Source organism: Gigantopelta aegis, chromosome 3 (assembly GCF_016097555.1).
Source record: "Gigantopelta aegis isolate Gae_Host chromosome 3, Gae_host_genome, whole genome shotgun sequence".
Classification (NCBI taxonomy): Eukaryota; Metazoa; Mollusca; class Gastropoda; order Neomphalida; family Peltospiridae; genus Gigantopelta; species Gigantopelta aegis.
The window spans coordinates 92,037,798-92,056,657 of NC_054701.1; the positions used below are offsets into that span (position 1 = coordinate 92,037,798).

At 41.2% G+C, this 18,860-nt stretch overlaps 3 protein-coding genes across 6 annotated transcripts in view; 2 read left to right on the forward strand and 1 right to left on the reverse strand.

Annotated features, from left to right (window-relative positions):
- The window catches only part of LOC121369344 (notchless protein homolog 1-like), a 58,521-nt gene extending 54,658 nt beyond the window's left edge, over positions 1-3,863 (reverse strand). The window contains exon 1 of one of the 2 annotated variants that reach the window (XM_041494343.1): positions 3,735-3,863. In XM_041494343.1, the coding sequence (XP_041350277.1) occupies positions 3,735-3,784 (50 nt within the window). In that variant the 5' untranslated portion in view covers positions 3,785-3,863. Of the gene's footprint in view, positions 1-892; positions 1,018-3,734 lie in introns of those variants that run through there. The other variant, XM_041494344.1, reaches the window with a different exon arrangement.
- LOC121369345 lies at positions 3,757-17,502 on the forward strand. 3 transcript variants are annotated; one of them, XM_041494347.1, is made up of 5 exons: positions 3,757-3,882; positions 7,437-8,917; positions 11,973-12,058; positions 14,886-15,087; positions 17,315-17,502. In XM_041494347.1, the coding sequence occupies exon 2, from the start codon at positions 7,458-7,460 to the stop codon at positions 8,913-8,915; it is 1,458 nt and encodes a 485-aa protein (XP_041350281.1). In that variant the 5' UTR covers positions 3,757-3,882; positions 7,437-7,457; the 3' UTR covers positions 8,916-8,917; positions 11,973-12,058; positions 14,886-15,087; positions 17,315-17,502. The 3 variants fall into 3 exon arrangements, with proteins under 3 accessions (XP_041350281.1, XP_041350279.1, XP_041350280.1); XM_041494345.1 differs by lacking the exon at positions 11,973-12,058; XM_041494346.1 differs by lacking the exons at positions 3,757-3,882; positions 11,973-12,058 and adding an exon at positions 3,891-3,911.
- LOC121368935 (galectin-3-like) lies at positions 14,598-17,428 on the forward strand. The gene is made up of 3 exons (XM_041493699.1): positions 14,598-14,677; positions 14,886-15,087; positions 17,315-17,428. The coding sequence occupies exons 1-3, from the start codon at positions 14,598-14,600 to the stop codon at positions 17,426-17,428; spliced, it is 396 nt and encodes a 131-aa protein (XP_041349633.1).
- Positions 17,503-18,860: the final 1,358 nt, after the last annotated feature.

Consider the following 18,860-nt stretch of genomic DNA (forward strand, 5'->3'; position numbering starts at 1 on the left):
ACTGGTAATGTAAATATATAATATCTAATGACTAAAGGTCTTGTACCAGATTTGGCAGACACTTCAAAAATTTATTTTTATTTTTCTCACTCCTGTCGTAATTGTTTGAGGTTTTTTAAATGGTTTTTTTAAATGTTTTCTGATCACAGTAATGTGATAAAAATTGTACATAATTATCATCAAAATTAGAATTAGATTTTTTTTTTTATACTTACCTCTTGTTTTTTATCTTATAAAAATTATTTGTATTATAGAAGGGTCAACGAAGGGAGGTAAGTCAACGTACTGGAGTCTCACACTATGTTTTTGTTAGTATTGTTACCCCAATCCAATACCGCAACATGATTTAACCAACATTATTTTTGTTTCTTTCTTTGGCAATAAATACTAGACTAGCACACACACACACACGCAAACAATTAATTTAAACATGAACTTGTGGGTTATGTAACTGCCCTCCTCTCTCACATTTTGTAACCACCTCAGCATGATTTCGACCCATACCACCTTTCAATGGTTAGGGTTAGTTTTAAGGTTAGGCTTAGTCTTAGATCCTTTGATATAGAGGGGGGGGGGGGGGGGGGGGGCATGAGTTCGACCCGTATCTCCCTTTAGATGGTTTTAGGTTTTGGATTAGTCTTTAGAGCCTTGATATAGAGGGGTAGGGGTCGAACTCTTTCCCTACGTTCCGGCCCCGCAAATGACATAACTGTCGAATTTCAATCTTTCAAACCCACACCACCTGGTAGGGACACTTATAATCTGTTTTGTTTTCGTTAGCCAACGTTCCTTCAAAATATTTTGTGGCAGAAAGCGGGATCACCGACATGACTAACATAATTTCAACAACCCGTTCATAAATACTTATTATGCTGTTGAACAAGCATTATACCTCATTATGATTTCAACTTAAAAACTAAATTCTAAAACACCCATCAAATAAACTTCTTTAACACGTGCGTATATTTTCGTCTTTCATTTTGTTACACTGGTTTTTTAATATATATCTATTCTAGTTATATTTCACAACATACAGCGGAACACACAGTCTAAATAATAAATTGAACCAGTTTACAAATAAATCTATGTACCAAATGTCTCTGTTCCAAGCCAGTTCGCACCCAGTTTGACCGGTTCGTCCCAGGTGTGATTCCGCTCTCAGTTAGTTCGATCCCTACGAATTGTCAGTTCGCCCACAACTATTGGTCAGTTCACCCCCTAATATTAGGTCAGGTAATGATTAAATATGATTTCGGCGGAAGTTGTTTGTTCGTTTTGTTATTGTTACCGGTATTTTTTAAAATGTTTGTATGCAAGGGCGTCATTGTGTTGGTATGTGAGTACTGTGGGTACGCGCGCGCGCGCGCGTGAGAGAGTGTATGTATGCTTGTGTGTGTGCACAAGTATGTGTGTGTGTGCGTGTTGGTTTTCCTGAACTAAATGTTTTAAAATGTATTGTGTGTAACTAACCCTAGCCTAACCCTAACCCAACACCTAACACATGTCAAACATAAATAGTTGTATTGTCCAAGTTTAACATGCTGTCTAGATCAAAGTAACAAAGGTATTCCCTTATTTTTGATTCATGGATTACTTTGCATTAGTTTGTAAACTTGAATCAGCTCATCAGTGGAGATGGTTTTAAGGATCGACATATTCAACCAGATAAGAAATTATGACCCAACCTTAAGTGCAAGCCCTCCTTATAATCTACTGAACGTTTTTATACAGATAGTTTGGTGTTGTCTGTACCTAACAGCAATATCACTCAACTCGTGCACTCTTATCCTCAGTCTTAGTAAAGGGTGGTGTTATTTTGCTAATTATGTTAATTTTTAAAAATCAAATACTTCCCTAAGAACATGGAAGTAATTTATCTGAGTGCAAACTACCACTGTTTGATCACTTTGCCGATGCTCACCCACCCCCAGAAAATACCCAATGAAAGTTAAAACGTGTTCGAACCACGGGCGTTCGGGTCGTGGTTCGAGTTGATGGATGTTTAGTTAGAACCACACCATGGAACTAATCATACCCTGTGTTATATACAACGCCACTGGGTATGAGTGGTATTAACCAAACATCCATAAACTTCAAACGGGACGGGGTACAGTCTAGGGCATCTTCATAAATCAAGGCTAATATTCGTTCCTCGTATTCAGCCTTGATACATGTAGTCAAGATTACTGATATCCACTACTAGCGCCCTCTATTGGAAGAAAATTTGTAACACCGATTATGTCCCTTACACGATGACATCGCTGACCAATCACAGCATCGGTAACATGTGACAATCTTGAAAGCAATATCAAAAATTAACCGCCGGACGCTGACGTTGCCATCTTTGTTTACAATAACAAGGGAATCTATAAGGAGCGTTGCGATTCGTTGCAATCAGATCTCATCGCTTCCAATGAAATATAAACATTTTGTGGCACGATTTCTTGACGACATGTATCAAGGCTGAATACGAGGAACGAATATTAGCCTTGATTTATGAAGATGGGTCTAGGGTTACAGGGGAAGGTTGGGTATCTAATTTTGACATGCTTGTTATGGTAAGTTTATTGGTCCGTTTGGATGAATGGTAGCAAAGGTCATACTCGTGTGTTTGAGAGGGGAGGGTGCTTAGATAGGGAAGTCATTATATTTTAATAAAACGTCTTCTAGGAGGCGCGGCTGATCCCTATGAGTCAATGACCACCGACCGACTTTCTTGACGTCATCAATGATTTGACGTCACATGATTGTTTGGAAGCTTGGTGACGTTTTTTGTTTTCATTCTTTTTCGTATTCTTCGTGTGTGCGTGTGCGTGTTTGTTTGTGAGTGTGTGTGTTTGTGTGTATGTGTGTGTTTGTATGTGTGTTTGTGTGTGTGTTTGGATGAGTGTTTGTGTGTGTGTGTTTGTATGTGTGTGTATGTGTATGCCTGTGTCTGTTGTGTGTGTGTACGCGATTGTATGTGTGTGTGTATGTTTGTCTCTGTGTGTATGTATGTGTGTGTCTGTGTGTGTGTTTGATTGAAACATATTTTATTGCATATACGGTACAAATGGATTGGGCACAAGTTGTCCAACTTACGAGGCCCTCTCATAAGGCTAATTTGTGTGTGTGTGTGTGTGTGTGTTTGTATGTGCGTGTGTGTGTATGTGCGTGTGTGTTTGTATGTGTGTGTTTGTGTGTGTGTGTATGTGTGTTTGTGTGTGTGTTTATGTGTGTGTGTGTATGTGTGTGTGTATGTATGTATATGTGTGTGTGTGTGTGTGTGTGTGTGTTACCTCTGGTATTCATAATGGTACGAAACGGAGAGTCGGATGGGCTACTACTTAATATATGCTGGCTAGATGGTCATTCAAAGGTATTTTGTCACACCATGGATATTTACATAAAGTTAGACACTGTCTGCTGTGTATATAAGCATCAATACTGGAATCGACAGTGACACATGTCCGACTGTATGCGACTGAATGTAGATGTTCAAAGGGAGCTCATCCAGTATGCATCTCGATACATTTAAGTCATGGTAATGGGAAAGCTACTCCGTCTCTTGACATGGACCCAGCACTCGATGTCCGGCTATGTCTTGAGATTGGAAGTTAAGTTGGCTATGCTCATTCAAAGGTGTTTTCTCTTACAACGTGATTCAAATGGAAATGCTATCCCATAGCACACAAGACATCCCACGATAGCTCATATAATGTAACACAGGTCATATAATGTAACAAAGGTCATACTCGTGTGTTTGAGTAGTCGAGAGGAGAAGGTGCTTAGAAATGGAACTCATTTCCTTTCAACAAAACGTCCTCAAGCTGGCGCTGCTGAACCCCATGGACACTGACCGACTTTGTTGACGTCATGATGTGACGTCACATGACTGTTAAGGTAAGTATATGGAACAGTTTGGAAACTTGGTGAGTTTTTCATTTAGTCCTGGCTTTGGGAGGTAGTTCGCATACATTTCTCTTTTAGAGAGTTAACTTAAATTTTCTTGTTCTATACGCCAAGGTCTTCAGAAAACGTTTGGGTAACACTTCCAGGTTAAGTAAGTTTTCTCAGCAGAGCACATTTATGATTTTTGGTTGGCCGCCAAAAGGCTAAAATGATGATATTGGAGTTTCATGCAATAAATAATTATTTGACACCCTTAAATGATTCATTTTGATTTATTTCAATTAGTTTTGTGTTACTAACTATATTTTAGCATTATTAATGGTCATAAACCTAGGTATGGAGTATAAAATTACCTTATTTCACTGATTCGGACAAAACAGTGGGAAAAATTCAGGCAAAGCAAGAAGAAGAACTTGGTAGTTTTTATCTGGGTAAAATTTCGGGCAAATCAGCCCCTGCAGCCCCCCTAAATCAAAGAGTCCCCATACGCCCATGTCTACGAGGTCTTCAATATAGCAGAAACTACAATTAAACAATTTTGCTTCATGCAGGTTCCTTTGTTTTGAGTTTGCCAGATTAGTTAGAAATTCTGAATCATGTACACGACAGCTTTGTTAAGGGGAATGCTAAATGACGAATTCAAACAAATATTGTTTTATGGGAGAGTTGCAAAAGTTACAATCAAGTATTAATGCAGTATTAAAAAAGAAACGAAACAAAGTGCACCTCAGCTTTTGCGGGAGGGTTCGGACGAACCCCCCGAACCCCCCTTAAATACGGGCCTGGGTGGAAGTGTAGCATTTGGGTTAAATCCCTCAAATCAGAAAGACAACAATGCTGGGTAGGATTCGGTTTATTTGGCAACCGTCAAATAAAGGTCCTTGGCTGTGGGCTATGGACCGAACTGGTTGCCGAGTATTAATGACAATTCCTCATCCTGTGTAACCGTCGCAGAAAAGATGAAAAAATAATCAAGAAATAGTTGAGAATTATGTCGTGTGTTGATGGCTTGCTGTTCAATGTGAATGTGGCACGGACTAGCCGTGACCAATGTCACATGACACCAGAATAAAATATCATTGGCTAAACTCCAATTTGACCGGAAAGAAAGGTTAGGGTGTTGTCTAATAGGGTATTCTCTACGACGAATATCCTAAAAACAAACGAAATAACCCATTAATAAAATATTATAAAATAAGTAGCAAATAAAATAAAACATATATACATACAGTGTTATATATTTTTACCCCGTTACAGAAGGACAGGTAAAATATATACTCTGTCAAAAAAGAAACGCATAGATGATAGGGAAAGAAGAAAAGTGTTTGATTTTACAAAATATAGTTTTTTTGTGTAATATGTTGCTGAATGACCATGTTTGTTAATGTTCCTAGAATGGGACAGCATGCCCAAATGCACCCTTAGAACAAATTTAACACACGTTGTGCGACAATTGCAGGAAATCGGCGTGAAATGGTCAGATTTTGGCGAATGCACGTGAAACTCGGGGAAAAGATTGGGGTAGTGATGGGTATTTAAAGCAGAAATACTCGCAATGATGCCTCATTTCCACTTCAACGTACACAAGTTACAAGATGCCAAGACTAAGCTTGCCGAATCAAAACATTGCAATAGGCCGCCTCCAGTTAGGTGAATCGCAATCATCAGTCGCACGCCACATGAACGTCCATCAAAGCACCATTTCACGTCTCTGGGACAGGTACCAGCAGTTTCAGTCAGCCGAAGACCGGCTCAGAAGTGGAAGAACTCGCATAACAACTGCAGCACAAGATCGCTACATCCGGGTTCTGCACTTGCGTCACCGAACTGCCACAGCAACGAACACTGCTGGACGAATACCTGGTTTGAGAAGGGTGTCTGCACAAACCATTGAGGAACCGACTTCGAGAAGCTGGTTTACGGGTTAGGAGACCGTATGTTGGCCCCGTCCTGCGACGTCAACATCAACATTTACGTGTTCGCTGGTGCACGAATGTACAGGGGTGGAATGTGGGAAACTGGCGGCGAGTATGGTTCAGCGACGAGTCATGTTTCCTTCTACAGCGACGTGATGGACGACAACGTGTTTACAGACGCCGCAATGAACGTTTTGCCAACAACTACGTCGCTCATGTTGACAGATTCGGTGGATGGAGAGTAATGATGTGGAGAGCCATCTCATACACCGGCAGAAGTGAACTTGTGTTCGTACAAGGCAACCTGATAGCTGTACGCTACCGGGATGAAATTCTTCGCCGTCACATGCTTCCCATTTTGGATCGACAGAGAGAACTCTTTCAGCAGGACAGTGCCAGGCCGCATACGGCACTTGTAACAATGGATTTCCTACAGATCTCAACCCCACTGAACATCTATAGGACGACATGCACTGTAGGAAGAATGGGCTAGGATTCCACGTGCCCGGATTCAGAGACTCATTCAGTCTATGCCAAGGAGATGTCGTGCAGTGATTGCTGCTGCTGGTGGCCACACAAGATACTAATTTCAGCTGCTGCTGGTGGCCACACAAGATACTGATTTCAGCGCCATCGTGCGACACTGTTTGGTGACAAAAACGCCTCCAGTCCATAGCATGAACATTGTCACATACTCGTGTCAAATTTAACTGTGATACGATCATAAATAACGAAATTATGCTACTTTGTATTAAAGAGATAATTCCATGAATATTTCGCTTATGCGTTTCTTTTTTGACAGAGTATATTAACTGCGCTATCATAATAACTTGAACACACTTCACACTTCGGCACATGATAAATTAAATGAAGTAAAAGAAATTAATTTTCAACTTTTAAAAACTACTCTCGCAAAGCAACAGCTCCACCACCCCTCAAGAAAAAAGAAAAAAAAAAGAAAAGAAAAAGCCCCAAACAAAAACCCCAATAAAAACAGAACAAAAAACCCAACAACCAACAAACAAAACAAAACATTGATCCCTCCCTAATACAAACCCCTTCCCCAAAAACAAAATCCCCCCCGTAACATGCCCATTCTGGATTTGAAAAGTAATCTAAAATCCATGAGAGATTTTATTTATTTTGAAGTGTTAAAGGGACATTCCTGAGTTTGCTGCAATTTTAAAGATGGTATCGACTAACAGAGACTTTTTAACGATTGTAATTACATATCAAATATATTTTTTCTGCATAATATATTACTAGGTGTATATTAAGCGTGTTTCTGATCGTTGTAATATTTGTACTACGTTAAATTTAATTTTATTTTCTAAAAAAAATAATTTCCTACGTACGAAATTATTTGAAGACAAAATCCAGTTTGGGCTTCATACAAATATTGAGATGATCAGAAATACATTGAATATAGAGACACTGATATTCTAAACAAGAAAATATATTTAATATGTAAGTTTAATCGTAGAAATATTTTATTAGTCGGAAACATCTTACAATGCAGCAAACTCAGGAATGTCCCTTTAACAATGTATTTTGGGGTGCTTTGATAGTCAGTAGGTGAGTCAGTCTTGAAACCAACCAATCAACCAATCAGAATTATTTATTTTGCAGAAATCAAACCAATATTAAACAATGACAGCTAAACGGTCCAACATAAACATATTTTCTGTTGAGAACAAAGTGCATGGATCTCAGCAGACGTCGAAATCACGACAGGAAGGAAACCACATACACCATTCAGACGGACTGCCAGACAAGATACACGAACAGCTTCGCCGACATCGATACATGCAGGTTTTATTCTTTATCATCATTCTGGGTATCGACACAATGGATTTTGTTGCTGACTGGCTGTTCTACACGAACGTCAGAATCGCTGAACAGGGGCTGGTGTACGGAGTTCCCGACCAGAAAGCCGTAACGGCCCTGTTCTTCTTTTCCATCATCGGTTCGCTGACTTTCTTCTTTGAAACGACCAACCTCGGAATGGCGACCTTCACCGGGCATTCGTGGCTACACATGGACCTGGTTTGCGCAGTGACAATGTGGGTGGAGGATATCCCGCAGATAATGATAAACGTCTACATCTCGCTGTGCCGCGAGGACCCCATCAGCGTCTTCCAACTGACCAAGGCCGCGGTCGTCATCCTCGGCATCGTTATCCGAATCGTCATCTTATCTGTCAAGTACTGTAGCCACGACAGTCTCGTCGAGCTCAAACAGCGCAACCCGGAGTCGCGACGCCACGTTACCTACCGCGTCTTCATCATGATAGGACTCGTCTTCAAAATGGCTGGGGCCGTCACCATCTTCATCCTCACGCAGACGAGCAGGGACCTCAGCGGGAAGGTCATCTTTGAGGTCCCCGACACCATCTTCAAGGCCCGTTACCACGACGCCAGGTACTTCCACAACGTGAGCGTGTACTTACACCACCCGACGTTCGACTACACCGATGACACACCGAACGACACCAACAGCCACTGGATGCGACTCATCACCATCAACAGCATTCGGAACCTGCCCGAGAAGGAAATGATGTTCGACTATGAGTTTCAGGATCTGCCGAATGAACTGAAGATGATTCTGTGGGAGAACGACGGGGGGAGTAGCTGGCAGGCGCAGGAGTGCTACACGCTTGACAAATCCACCAGGATCATCACACCCACCACACCATGTGGCGCGGCCTTCGTGTCGGCTCCCCCAGACACCTCCATCATCTTCCAGTTTTCATTCACGCCTCCCGACAGAGTGTTCCAAAAACTCATCTTCGGTGACATAACGTTCAACGTTAAAATTAACGAAAACGGCACATGCCGATCTATCAGCAAAAACCAGCTGGGGCATTACTCACAGACGGGATCCAACATCCCCGTGGTGGTGCACTACTACCGGACCAACGTCAGTGAGGCCAACCACATCGTCAACGAAGGCGGCGCGGTGCGGTTCTACGAGAACGAGAGAGATCTGATTGACATCAAGGAGGTGTGGCAGAATGGCTGGATGGACTGCGTAACAAAGGGCAGTCACGGCCCCCACTACGACGTACAGATTAACCCCCCTTGCAGCACAACACAGCTTACACCTTAACGGTAAACTACACAATGTCTTCTACAAAATCAGTGTATGGGAAAACGTTTTCTAAACAAATTACATTCTCACTTTAACGTTTCTCAACAAATATGTAAATGCAGTGAAGATGTGATTTTAGTGACTAGTGCTACCTACTTAAACAACAGTGTCTTCTACAAATTCGTGAATAGAAAAACGTTTTCTAAACAAATTACAATCTCAGTTTATCGTTTCTCAACAAATTTTTGATGCGGTGAAGATGTGATTTTATTACCCATATGGGCTCAAATATACGGGGTAATATTTTTTCGATCTCTGCACAGTGTGCAGATTGCTTCTACAGCCACTGATTGGCTGGCTTAAAAATCACGATGTTTGGTTGGTTGCTTGTCATGGCCGGAACTTCACTTTCATTCATATAATGTTTCCATTCATGAGTTAGATTACACATACGTTATACGATATACAAAGATTTACAAAAACAAATGGACTCACTTGTTTCGTAAACATGAAATGGTATATTTTCATAAGCAGCGGCTTTAGTAATATATAAAAATCATTATTTTCAAATGCAAATACAGTCGTATTATTTTTGTACTGTAAACATTTGGCTGTATAAAGAACGCCGTTATGCTATGACGTCACTTACATTAGACTGCAGAGGAATTTTTGTAGACTGCAGAGGAATTTTTACATTAAAAATCAGTTAAAATTGACAATGGGTAATAAAGAGAATAACCAACTCGCTACGAGGAGTTACGAATTATCTGTCCCTCGTGAATGAATGTTGTAAAACCCTCGCCAAAGGTTCGGGTTTACAACATTCATTCACTCGGGATAGATAATTCATAATTCCTCGTAGCTCGTTAGTTATTCTCTAAATAGTAACTATAGTCCTGTTCAGTTGTTTAGACCTTAAGTTTTTTTTTGCATATGTTATGTTTAATTCCTATCCAATCCTTGTTTTCTGTACATTTGCATGAAAACAAACCCAAACTCCGACAGGTTTTATATACAATTCATCATCTAAAACTCTGTGTGTTTCGAATACAGGTTCGTTCTCCTATAAATAACTACGGCTACAACAGCTTGCTCTGAATGTGTACGTAAAGACATATGACATGACATGACATTTGTATGTATGTATGTATGTATGTATACATGTAAATATATCACCAGAAATGGGGCGATTACTTGACAAAAGTAATCGATTACGATTACTTTAGAATGTCACGATCACGATTACGAGTACGATTACAAGACAATTGAAAGTAATCGATTACGATTGCGAATACATTGTCTAGCAACCATGATTACAATCATGATTACATTTACACAAATCTACACAAATAATGAAATGATGTTACCACCATGAAGTTATGCACTTTATTTTACAACCGTACCGATTTCATTCATTGAAAGACATAATGGATAATTTTGGATTATTTAACCACCACTACCCACCCATCCACCACCCCCTTATTCAATATTTCTGGATCCGAAATTATATTTTTTATTGGTATCTATGCCACAAATAATTAATTTCACTTGTAGAATGTTAGAAATTCCATTTCAGGACATGTAGTTTTTGAGAATTGTAGGGGGGGGGGGGGGGGGGGCATATCCCCGGGTCCTCTACAAGTGTTGTGTTTACATATTCAGTGTATAATATATATACAAAAATATACATCGCGAAAAAGCATTATTAAAATGTTGCATTTACCCGCATTTGTAATGGTGAATTTTACTTGTAGAATGCAGGAAATTGCATTTCCGGACATCTACTTTTCACCATTTTCAGGAGGAGCGTTCCTCCGAACTGTCCTAGAATTCACGTAAACGGTACCATGGTAGTCAAACCAGTCAGTTAAAGGTTTAATTGAACACATATTATTAATATTCGGGCATTATTTGATCAGACCACACAGACTGTCAATTGTTCATAGAAGGTAATTATTTTTGAACCTGACAGTCGTGTTCACAATACCGGTATTCAACGTACAGCATATTACCGGTACATACACCATTAGTCTCTACTTCACCACCATTGTTCACGAACGTAACCCAGTGGTAAAGCTTGATGCGCGCTCGCTTTCGGATTGATCCCCGTCGATGGGTTCATTGGGATATGTCTCGTTCCAGCCAGTGCACCACGACTGGTACATCAAAGGTCGTGGTATGTATTATCCTGTCTTTGGTATGGTGCTTATAAAAGATCCCTTGCTAATAATGGAAAAATGTAGAGGGTTTTACACTCTAAGACTATAGGTAAAACGTACCAGATGCTTGACATCCAATAACCGATGATTAATAAATCAATGTGCTCTAGTTGTGTCGTTAAATAAAACAAACTGCCTGCCCCGTCTCGTACGCTTATGCGGATTTCTTGAGTTAGCCCCACTAGCCCTGATTCCACTAGCCCTGGTTCCACTAGCCCCAGATTGTCCGTCATATTGGCTGTTACTGCCACCGGTTGTCATCCCCATTATAAACAAACTAAATCAAATAAGTAATTACAAAAATGAATATAGTTAAATAAATGTTTTATTCGATAGTGTTTATGGTAAAGGTTACCTCCGCCATAACGCACAGCGAGGAGCATTTATCTTCGATAGTGTTTATGGTAAAGGTTACCTCCGCCATAACGCACAGCGAGCATTTATCTGTATAGTCACATTTGCAACATTCATATATAGAGGTCCCTACTAATTATGTATTGACAGTAATAGTGATATTAAAACAACACATGTTTATAGATAAAGGAATTGTACGAAATGGATTAACGCACAGCGAGCATATTAAAACAACACATGTTTATAGATAAAGGAATTGTACGAAGAGGATTAAGTAAGTACTCCACGTTTTCAATTGAGGCATTAAAAGGGTATCTCATCTATTGTGTCTACCAGTAAAACAAGACATGTTTATTTATTAATAGTTTATATGTACAGGGGAGTAGTTTAAAGAAATGGAACATCATTTTTCAGGGCTAGTGGTACCAGGGCTAGTGAAATCAGGGATAGTGGGATGATACCGATTTGTTTTATGTGTATTTATTTATTTGTTTACTTACAGAAAACAAATTTCATAGCTAATCTACCAGAACCTATGAGTGACGGTTGGAAAATGATATTGAATGGATTGGTTTATGTAGACAACGTGTAAGATATCTGTGTCAAAATTACACACACCACACAGGCACACGCACAGACACACACGCACAAGCACACACACAGACACACACGCACAAGCACACACGCACAGCGCACATACATACACACACATACACACAAAGAGTGACAGAATGAGTGGATAAATTAGGACGCGAGATTTAGCGAGGCAGTCATATGTCACCGCTAAAATACCTCAGCCGTTTGTTGTTGTTTTTGCTTTTTTTTTTCGTTTTTTTGGGCGGGGGGGGGGGGGGGGGGGGGGGGAATGTGGGGAATTGTTTTGGGTTTATTAATAATAATAATAATAATAATTTTGGGTTTATTAATAATAATAATAATAATAATACCAACAACAACATTATTATTATTATTATTATTATTATTATTATTTGTTGTTGTTGTTGTTGTTTTGTGCCTAACATCAGGTGAATGCAATTGTGCCATTCACAACGATGGTGCCAGCCACACTTTACGTGGTGACTTACAACACCTCACTGGCAGTGATAGTAATGTTTAACAACGATGGTGCCAGCCACACTTTACGTGGTAACTTACAACACGTCACTGGCAGTGATAGTGATGTTTAACAACGATTGTGCCATTCACATTTTACGTGGTGACTTACAGCACGTCACTGGCAGTGATAGTAATGTTTAACAACGATGGTGCCAGGCACACTTTACGTGGTGACTTAGAACACGTCACTGGCAGTGATAGTAATGTTTAACAACGGTGGTGCCAGCCACACTTTACGTGGTGACTTACAACACGTCACTGGCAGTGATAGTAATGTTTAACAACGATGGTGCCAGCCACACTTTACGTGGTAACTTACAACACGTCACTGGCAGTGATAGTGATGTTTAACAACGATTGTGCCATTCACATTTTACGTGGTGACTTACAGCACGTCACTGGCAGTGATCGTAATGTTTAACAACGATGGTGCCAGCCACACTTTGCACGTCACTGGCAGTGATAGTGATGTTTAACAACGATTGTCCCAGCCACACTTTGCACGTCACTGGCAGTGATAATGATGTTTAACAACGATGGTGCCAGCCACACTTTGCACGTCACTGGCAGTGATAGTGATGTTTAACAACGATGGTGCCAGCCACACTTTACGTAGTGACTTACAACACGTCACTGGCAGTGATAGTAATGTTTAACAACGGTGGTGCCAGCCACACTTTACGTGGTGACTTACAACACGTCACTGGCAGTGATAGTAATGTTTAACAACGATGGTGCCAGCCACACTTTACGTAGTGACTAACAACACGTCACTGGCAGTGATAGTAATGTTTAACAACGATGGTGCCAGCCACACTTTACGTGGTGACTTACAACACGTCACTGGCAGTGATAGTGATGTTTAACAACGATTGTGCCATTCACATTTTACGTGGTGACTTACAGCACGTCACTGGCAGTGATAGTAATGTTTAACAACGATGGTGCCAGGCACACTTTACGTGGTGACTTAGAACACGTCACTGGCAGTAATAGTAATGTTTAACAACGATGGTGCCAGCCACACTTTGCACGTCACTGGTAGTGATAGTGATGTTTAACAACGATTGTCCCAGCCACACTTTGCATGTCACTGGCAGTGATAGTGATGTTTAACAACGATGGTGCCAGCCACACTTTGCACGTCACTGGCAGTGATAGTGATGTTTAACAACGATTGTCCCAGCCACACTTTGCACGTCACTGGCAGTGATAATGATGTTTAACAATGATGGTGCCAGCCACACTTTACGTGGTGACTTACAACACGTCACTGGCAGTAATAGTAATGTTTAACAACGATGGTGCCAGCCACACTTTGCACGTCACTGGCAGTGATAGTGATGTTTAACAACGATTGTCCCAGCCACACTTTGCACGTCACTGGCAGTGATAGTGATGTTTAACAACGATGGTGCCAGCCACACTTTGCACGTCACTGGCAGTGATAGTGATGTTTAACAACGATTGTCCCAGCCACACTTTGCACGTCACTGGCAGTGATAATGATGTTTAACAACGATGGTGCCAGCCACACTTTACGTGGTGACTTACAACACGTCACTGGCAGTGATAGTAATGTTTAACAACGGTGGTGCCAGCCACACTTTACGTGGTGACTTACAACACGTCACTGGCAGTGATAGTAATGTTTAACAACGATGGTGCCAGCCACACTTTACGTAGTGACTAACAACACGTCACTGGCAGTGATAGTAATGTTTAACAACGATGGTGCCAGCCACACTTTACGTGGTGACTTACAACACGTCACTGGCAGTGATAGTGATGTTTAACAACGATTGTGCCATTCACATTTTACGTGGTGACTTACAACACGTCACTGGCAGTGATAGTAATGTTTAACAACGATGGTGCCAGGCACACTTTACGTGGTGACTTAGAACACGTCACTGGCAGTGATAGTAATGTTTAACAACGATGGTGCCAGCCACATTTTACGTGGTGACTTACAGCACGTCACTGGCAGTGATAGTAATATTTAACAACGATGGTGCCAGCCACACATCACGTGGTGACTTACAGCACGTCACTGGCACTGATAGTAATGTTTAACAACGATGGTGCCAGGTGACTTACAATACGTGGTGACTTACAGCACGTCACTGGCAGTGATAGTAATGTTTAACAACGATGGTGCCAGCCACACTTTACGTGGTGACTTACAGCACGTCACTGGCAGTGATAGTCATGTTTAACGACGATGGTGCCAGTGATAGTGATGTTTAACAACGTTCACTATGATACAACGTGTTATATGTTGTTTTTGTATTTCCAGGTTTGTTTTAAGGTTAACACATGCGAAGAATATTCACATGACCATGGGGGTGAGGTTCAACAACCATGACATGAAACGCCAAGTTGTCTTTAACTCGTATATGAATGACCGATGGAATCGCACCGTTGAGACTGACACATTTCCCTTTGAATTAAGGAAGCCGTACAGACTTGAGATACAGCTGGATGGAGATGTGTTTAAGGTACACATATATTCTTGGAACAGTACATTCTGAATGATCTCCCCCCACAAACCCCACCTACCCACATTGTACATGTTTGTCCTTTTCCCACCATCTGGTTTTTTCTCCTTCTCTGTACCTCTCTCTCTCTCTGTCTTTCTTTTTGCACATCTGTTTACCCATCCCTCTCATCTGTCTGCCCCCCCCTCTCTGTCTATACCTGTTTCTCCCCCCTCTCTCTCTGTATATACCTCTGTCTCACCCCTTCTCTCTCTGTCTATACCTCTGTCTCTCTCCCCTCTCTCTCTCTCTCTCTCTCTCTCTCTCTCTCTCTCTCTGTCTATACCTCTGTCTCTCTCTGTCTATACCTCTGTCTCTCCCCCCTCTCTCTCTGCTGTCTATACCTCTGTCTCTCTCTCCCCCCTCTTTCTCTCTCTTCTCTCTCTCTCTCTCTCCCCTCTCTCTCTCTCTCTCTCTCTCTCTCTCTCTCTCTCTCTCTCTCTCTCTCTCTCTCTCTCTCCCCCTTCTCTCTCTGTGTCTATACCTCTGTCTCTCTCTCCCCTTCTCTCTCTCTGTCTATACCTCTGTCTCTCTCTCCCCCTCTCTCTCTCTCTCTCTGTCTATACCTCTGTCTCTCTCCCCCTTCTCTCTGTCTATACCTCTGTCTCTCTCTCTCCCCCTCTCTCTCTCTGTCTATACCTCTGTCTCTCTCTCTCCCTCCTCTCTCTCTCTCTCTCTCTGTCTATACCTCTGTCTCTCTCCCCCCTCTCTCTGTCTATACCTCTGTCTCTCTCTTCCCCTCTCTCTCTCTATGTATATACCTCTGTCTGTCTCTCCCCCCTCTCTCTTTCTCTGTCTATACCTCTGTCTCTCTCTCCCTCTGTCTATACCTCTGTCTCTCTCTACCCCCTCTCTATCTCTCTCTCGGTTTATACCTTTGCCTCTCTCCCCCCCCCTCTCTCTCTGTCTATACCTCTGTCTCTCCCCCTCTCTCTCTCTGTCTATACCTCTGTCTCTCTCTCCCCCCTCTCTCTCTGTCTATACCTCTGTCTCTCTCTCTCTCTCCCCTCTCTCTCTCTCTGTCTATACCTCTGTCTCTCTCTCCCCCACTCTCTCTCTCTCTGTCTATACCTCTCTCTCTCTCCCCCCTCTCTCTCTATCTCGGTCTATACCTTTGTCTCTCCCCCCCTCTCTCTCTCTCTCTCTATACCTCTGTCTCTCTCTCCCCCTCTCTCTCTCTCGGTCTATACCTCTGTCTCTCTCTCCCCCTCTCTCTATCTATACCTCTGTCTCTCTCCCCCCTCTCTGTCTATACCTCTATCTCTCTCTCCCCCTCTCTCTCTCTGTCTATACCTCTGTCTCTCTCCCCCCCCCCTCTCTCTCTCTCTCTCTCTCTGTCTATACCTCTGTCTCTCTCCCCCTCTCTCTCTCTCTCTTTGAAGAACTGGTTTATTTGATACATCACTGAGTTATTACTATTATTATTACTACTACTATTACTACTACTACTACTACTACTACTACTACTACTACTACTACTACTACTACTACTACTACTACTACTGCTACTACTACTACTACTACCATAAGTTGGGGTCTTTTACATGTATGTCCAATGAGTATCGTATACGTCCCGTGGGAGCGATTTTAAACAAACATTCAACCTGCGTCATTGTAGATGTGCAACATGATGCGCGGATTAAACATCAGCCTTGTTGCTGATTTTTAATGTATATTATATAATTTTGGAATTATTCAACAAACTGATTTGTGCAAAATACACAGATTATATTTATTTGAGTGTTGAGATTATATATTATACACTATTTAACACGCGGTGTTTTTCTTTAATAATGATAAAATAAATATTCAGAAAAAGACAAGAGACATAGATAGACTAGACTACGAAACGAGTTTCGTATCCGCTTTATCTTTAGGGAACACCAGAATACGTCACAGTATTATACTAGTGTTTGCAGCTACCGAACGCAGAGTCCACTAATTTCCACAATTAGTGATAGTGAGAATTTTGATTTGTTTAAAAAAAAAATAAGATTCAATTTTTTTTTTTAATTGCCACTTCAGCTCCGACGCCTATGAACAAAGAAACAAAAATTAGACAAATATAGCAAGTTAGTAGGCCTCGTATCACCATGGCCGATGTGTATTTGTGTGATGGGGTGTCGTTAAACATTCACTCATTCATTCGTATCACAATACAATAATGTACGTATCTGTTTACTTCCAGGTTAGCGCCAATAACGTTGATACCTACGACTTCCCAGTGAAGTCACCTGAAAAGATAACAGAAGTCAAAATCCTCTTTGACACCACCATTACAAAACTAGCATTCGAATACTAAACCGACGAACTCGCGGATATTCCAGACTAAACACCCCAATAATTATGTTTAAATAAAACACACTTGTGTTTAAATATAGTTTCACTGTTTTGTTTCAACTGGTATTATTAGCCATGTGATGCATTTGTGGGAACATGCTTGTAGAGTTTTAGAGGCCAGGCCCGCAAACCAGGTTAGAATCTTGTAAATGATTTTTAATCAACATACACTAAATATATTAAACGAAAACAAAAACACAAGCATACACTAAATAATTTATTATAATACAAGCACAAACATTTCTATGTACATCCATATTTTAACATTCAACGAGAACCTGGTTAATTGTATATAGGTAGGCTTTTGATAAATTAACGGGGTACCCGGCGTGTCCGGTGTTGCCTGAAAAGAGAAAAAAAACACACCCAAAAACAAAAAAAACAAACAAAAAACATACGAGCATAAAACGCACACAAAACGCGCGCGCGCACACACACACACGCACACACACAGACACACTCGTGTTGCTAGATCGAGTGCGCAAACGAATGTTTCGAACAGACTTTAATCCACAGAATACCTGCATCATCCAACATTTAATGTAAAATATGTACGTACTAAAAACAATAGACGATCTTGTTTTCCCAGGCGCGTATGCAGAGATGGTGGATTTGGGGATCGAAAGCCACTCTTCTCAATACGAATTGTCTTTTTACGTTCACTATGACGTCTGTCTAGTAGTGTCTTTGCTATGAGGGAGTTTTTATTCTCAATATTTTATCTCTTACTATGGACAAAATTACCAAATTCACTGTTTCCGGAGCACAACGCCAAACGTGTTGAAGATAACTTCACGACATAGTTTGAGGTCTAGTGGTGTCTTTTGCATCCATTTTTAGCTAAAATGTGACATCACTTAGTGCGAAGGTTATTGTTTTAAGTGAATGGCCATGTGAAGACCAGGGCGCTACTTGCTGTCATAGCAGCAAAGGGAAATACTATATTAAAAACCATCTAAATCGGACACCCTCGGGACGGGACCAAGTAAAATGTTCGGTTTTAAGAGATACGAGGTTTAGATAGGTTAAGTTCTGTACAAATTTTTAAAAACCACTACACCAGTATTCATAAAGACTGCTGGTCGCCGACGACAAACCACTAGAACTTGTATTTAACGACGCATTCAACACATTTTATTTACGGTTATATGGCGTCAGACATATGGTTAAGTACCACACAGGTATTGAGAGAAGAAACCCGCTGTCGCCACTTCATGGGCTACTCTTTTCGATTAGCAGCAAGGGATCTTTTATATGCACCATCCCACAGGCATGGTAGTACATACCACGGCCTTTGATATGCCAGTCGTGGTGTACTGGCTGGAACGAGAAATAGCCCAGTGGGCCCACCGACAGAGATCGATCTCACACCGACCGCGCATCAAGCGAGCGCT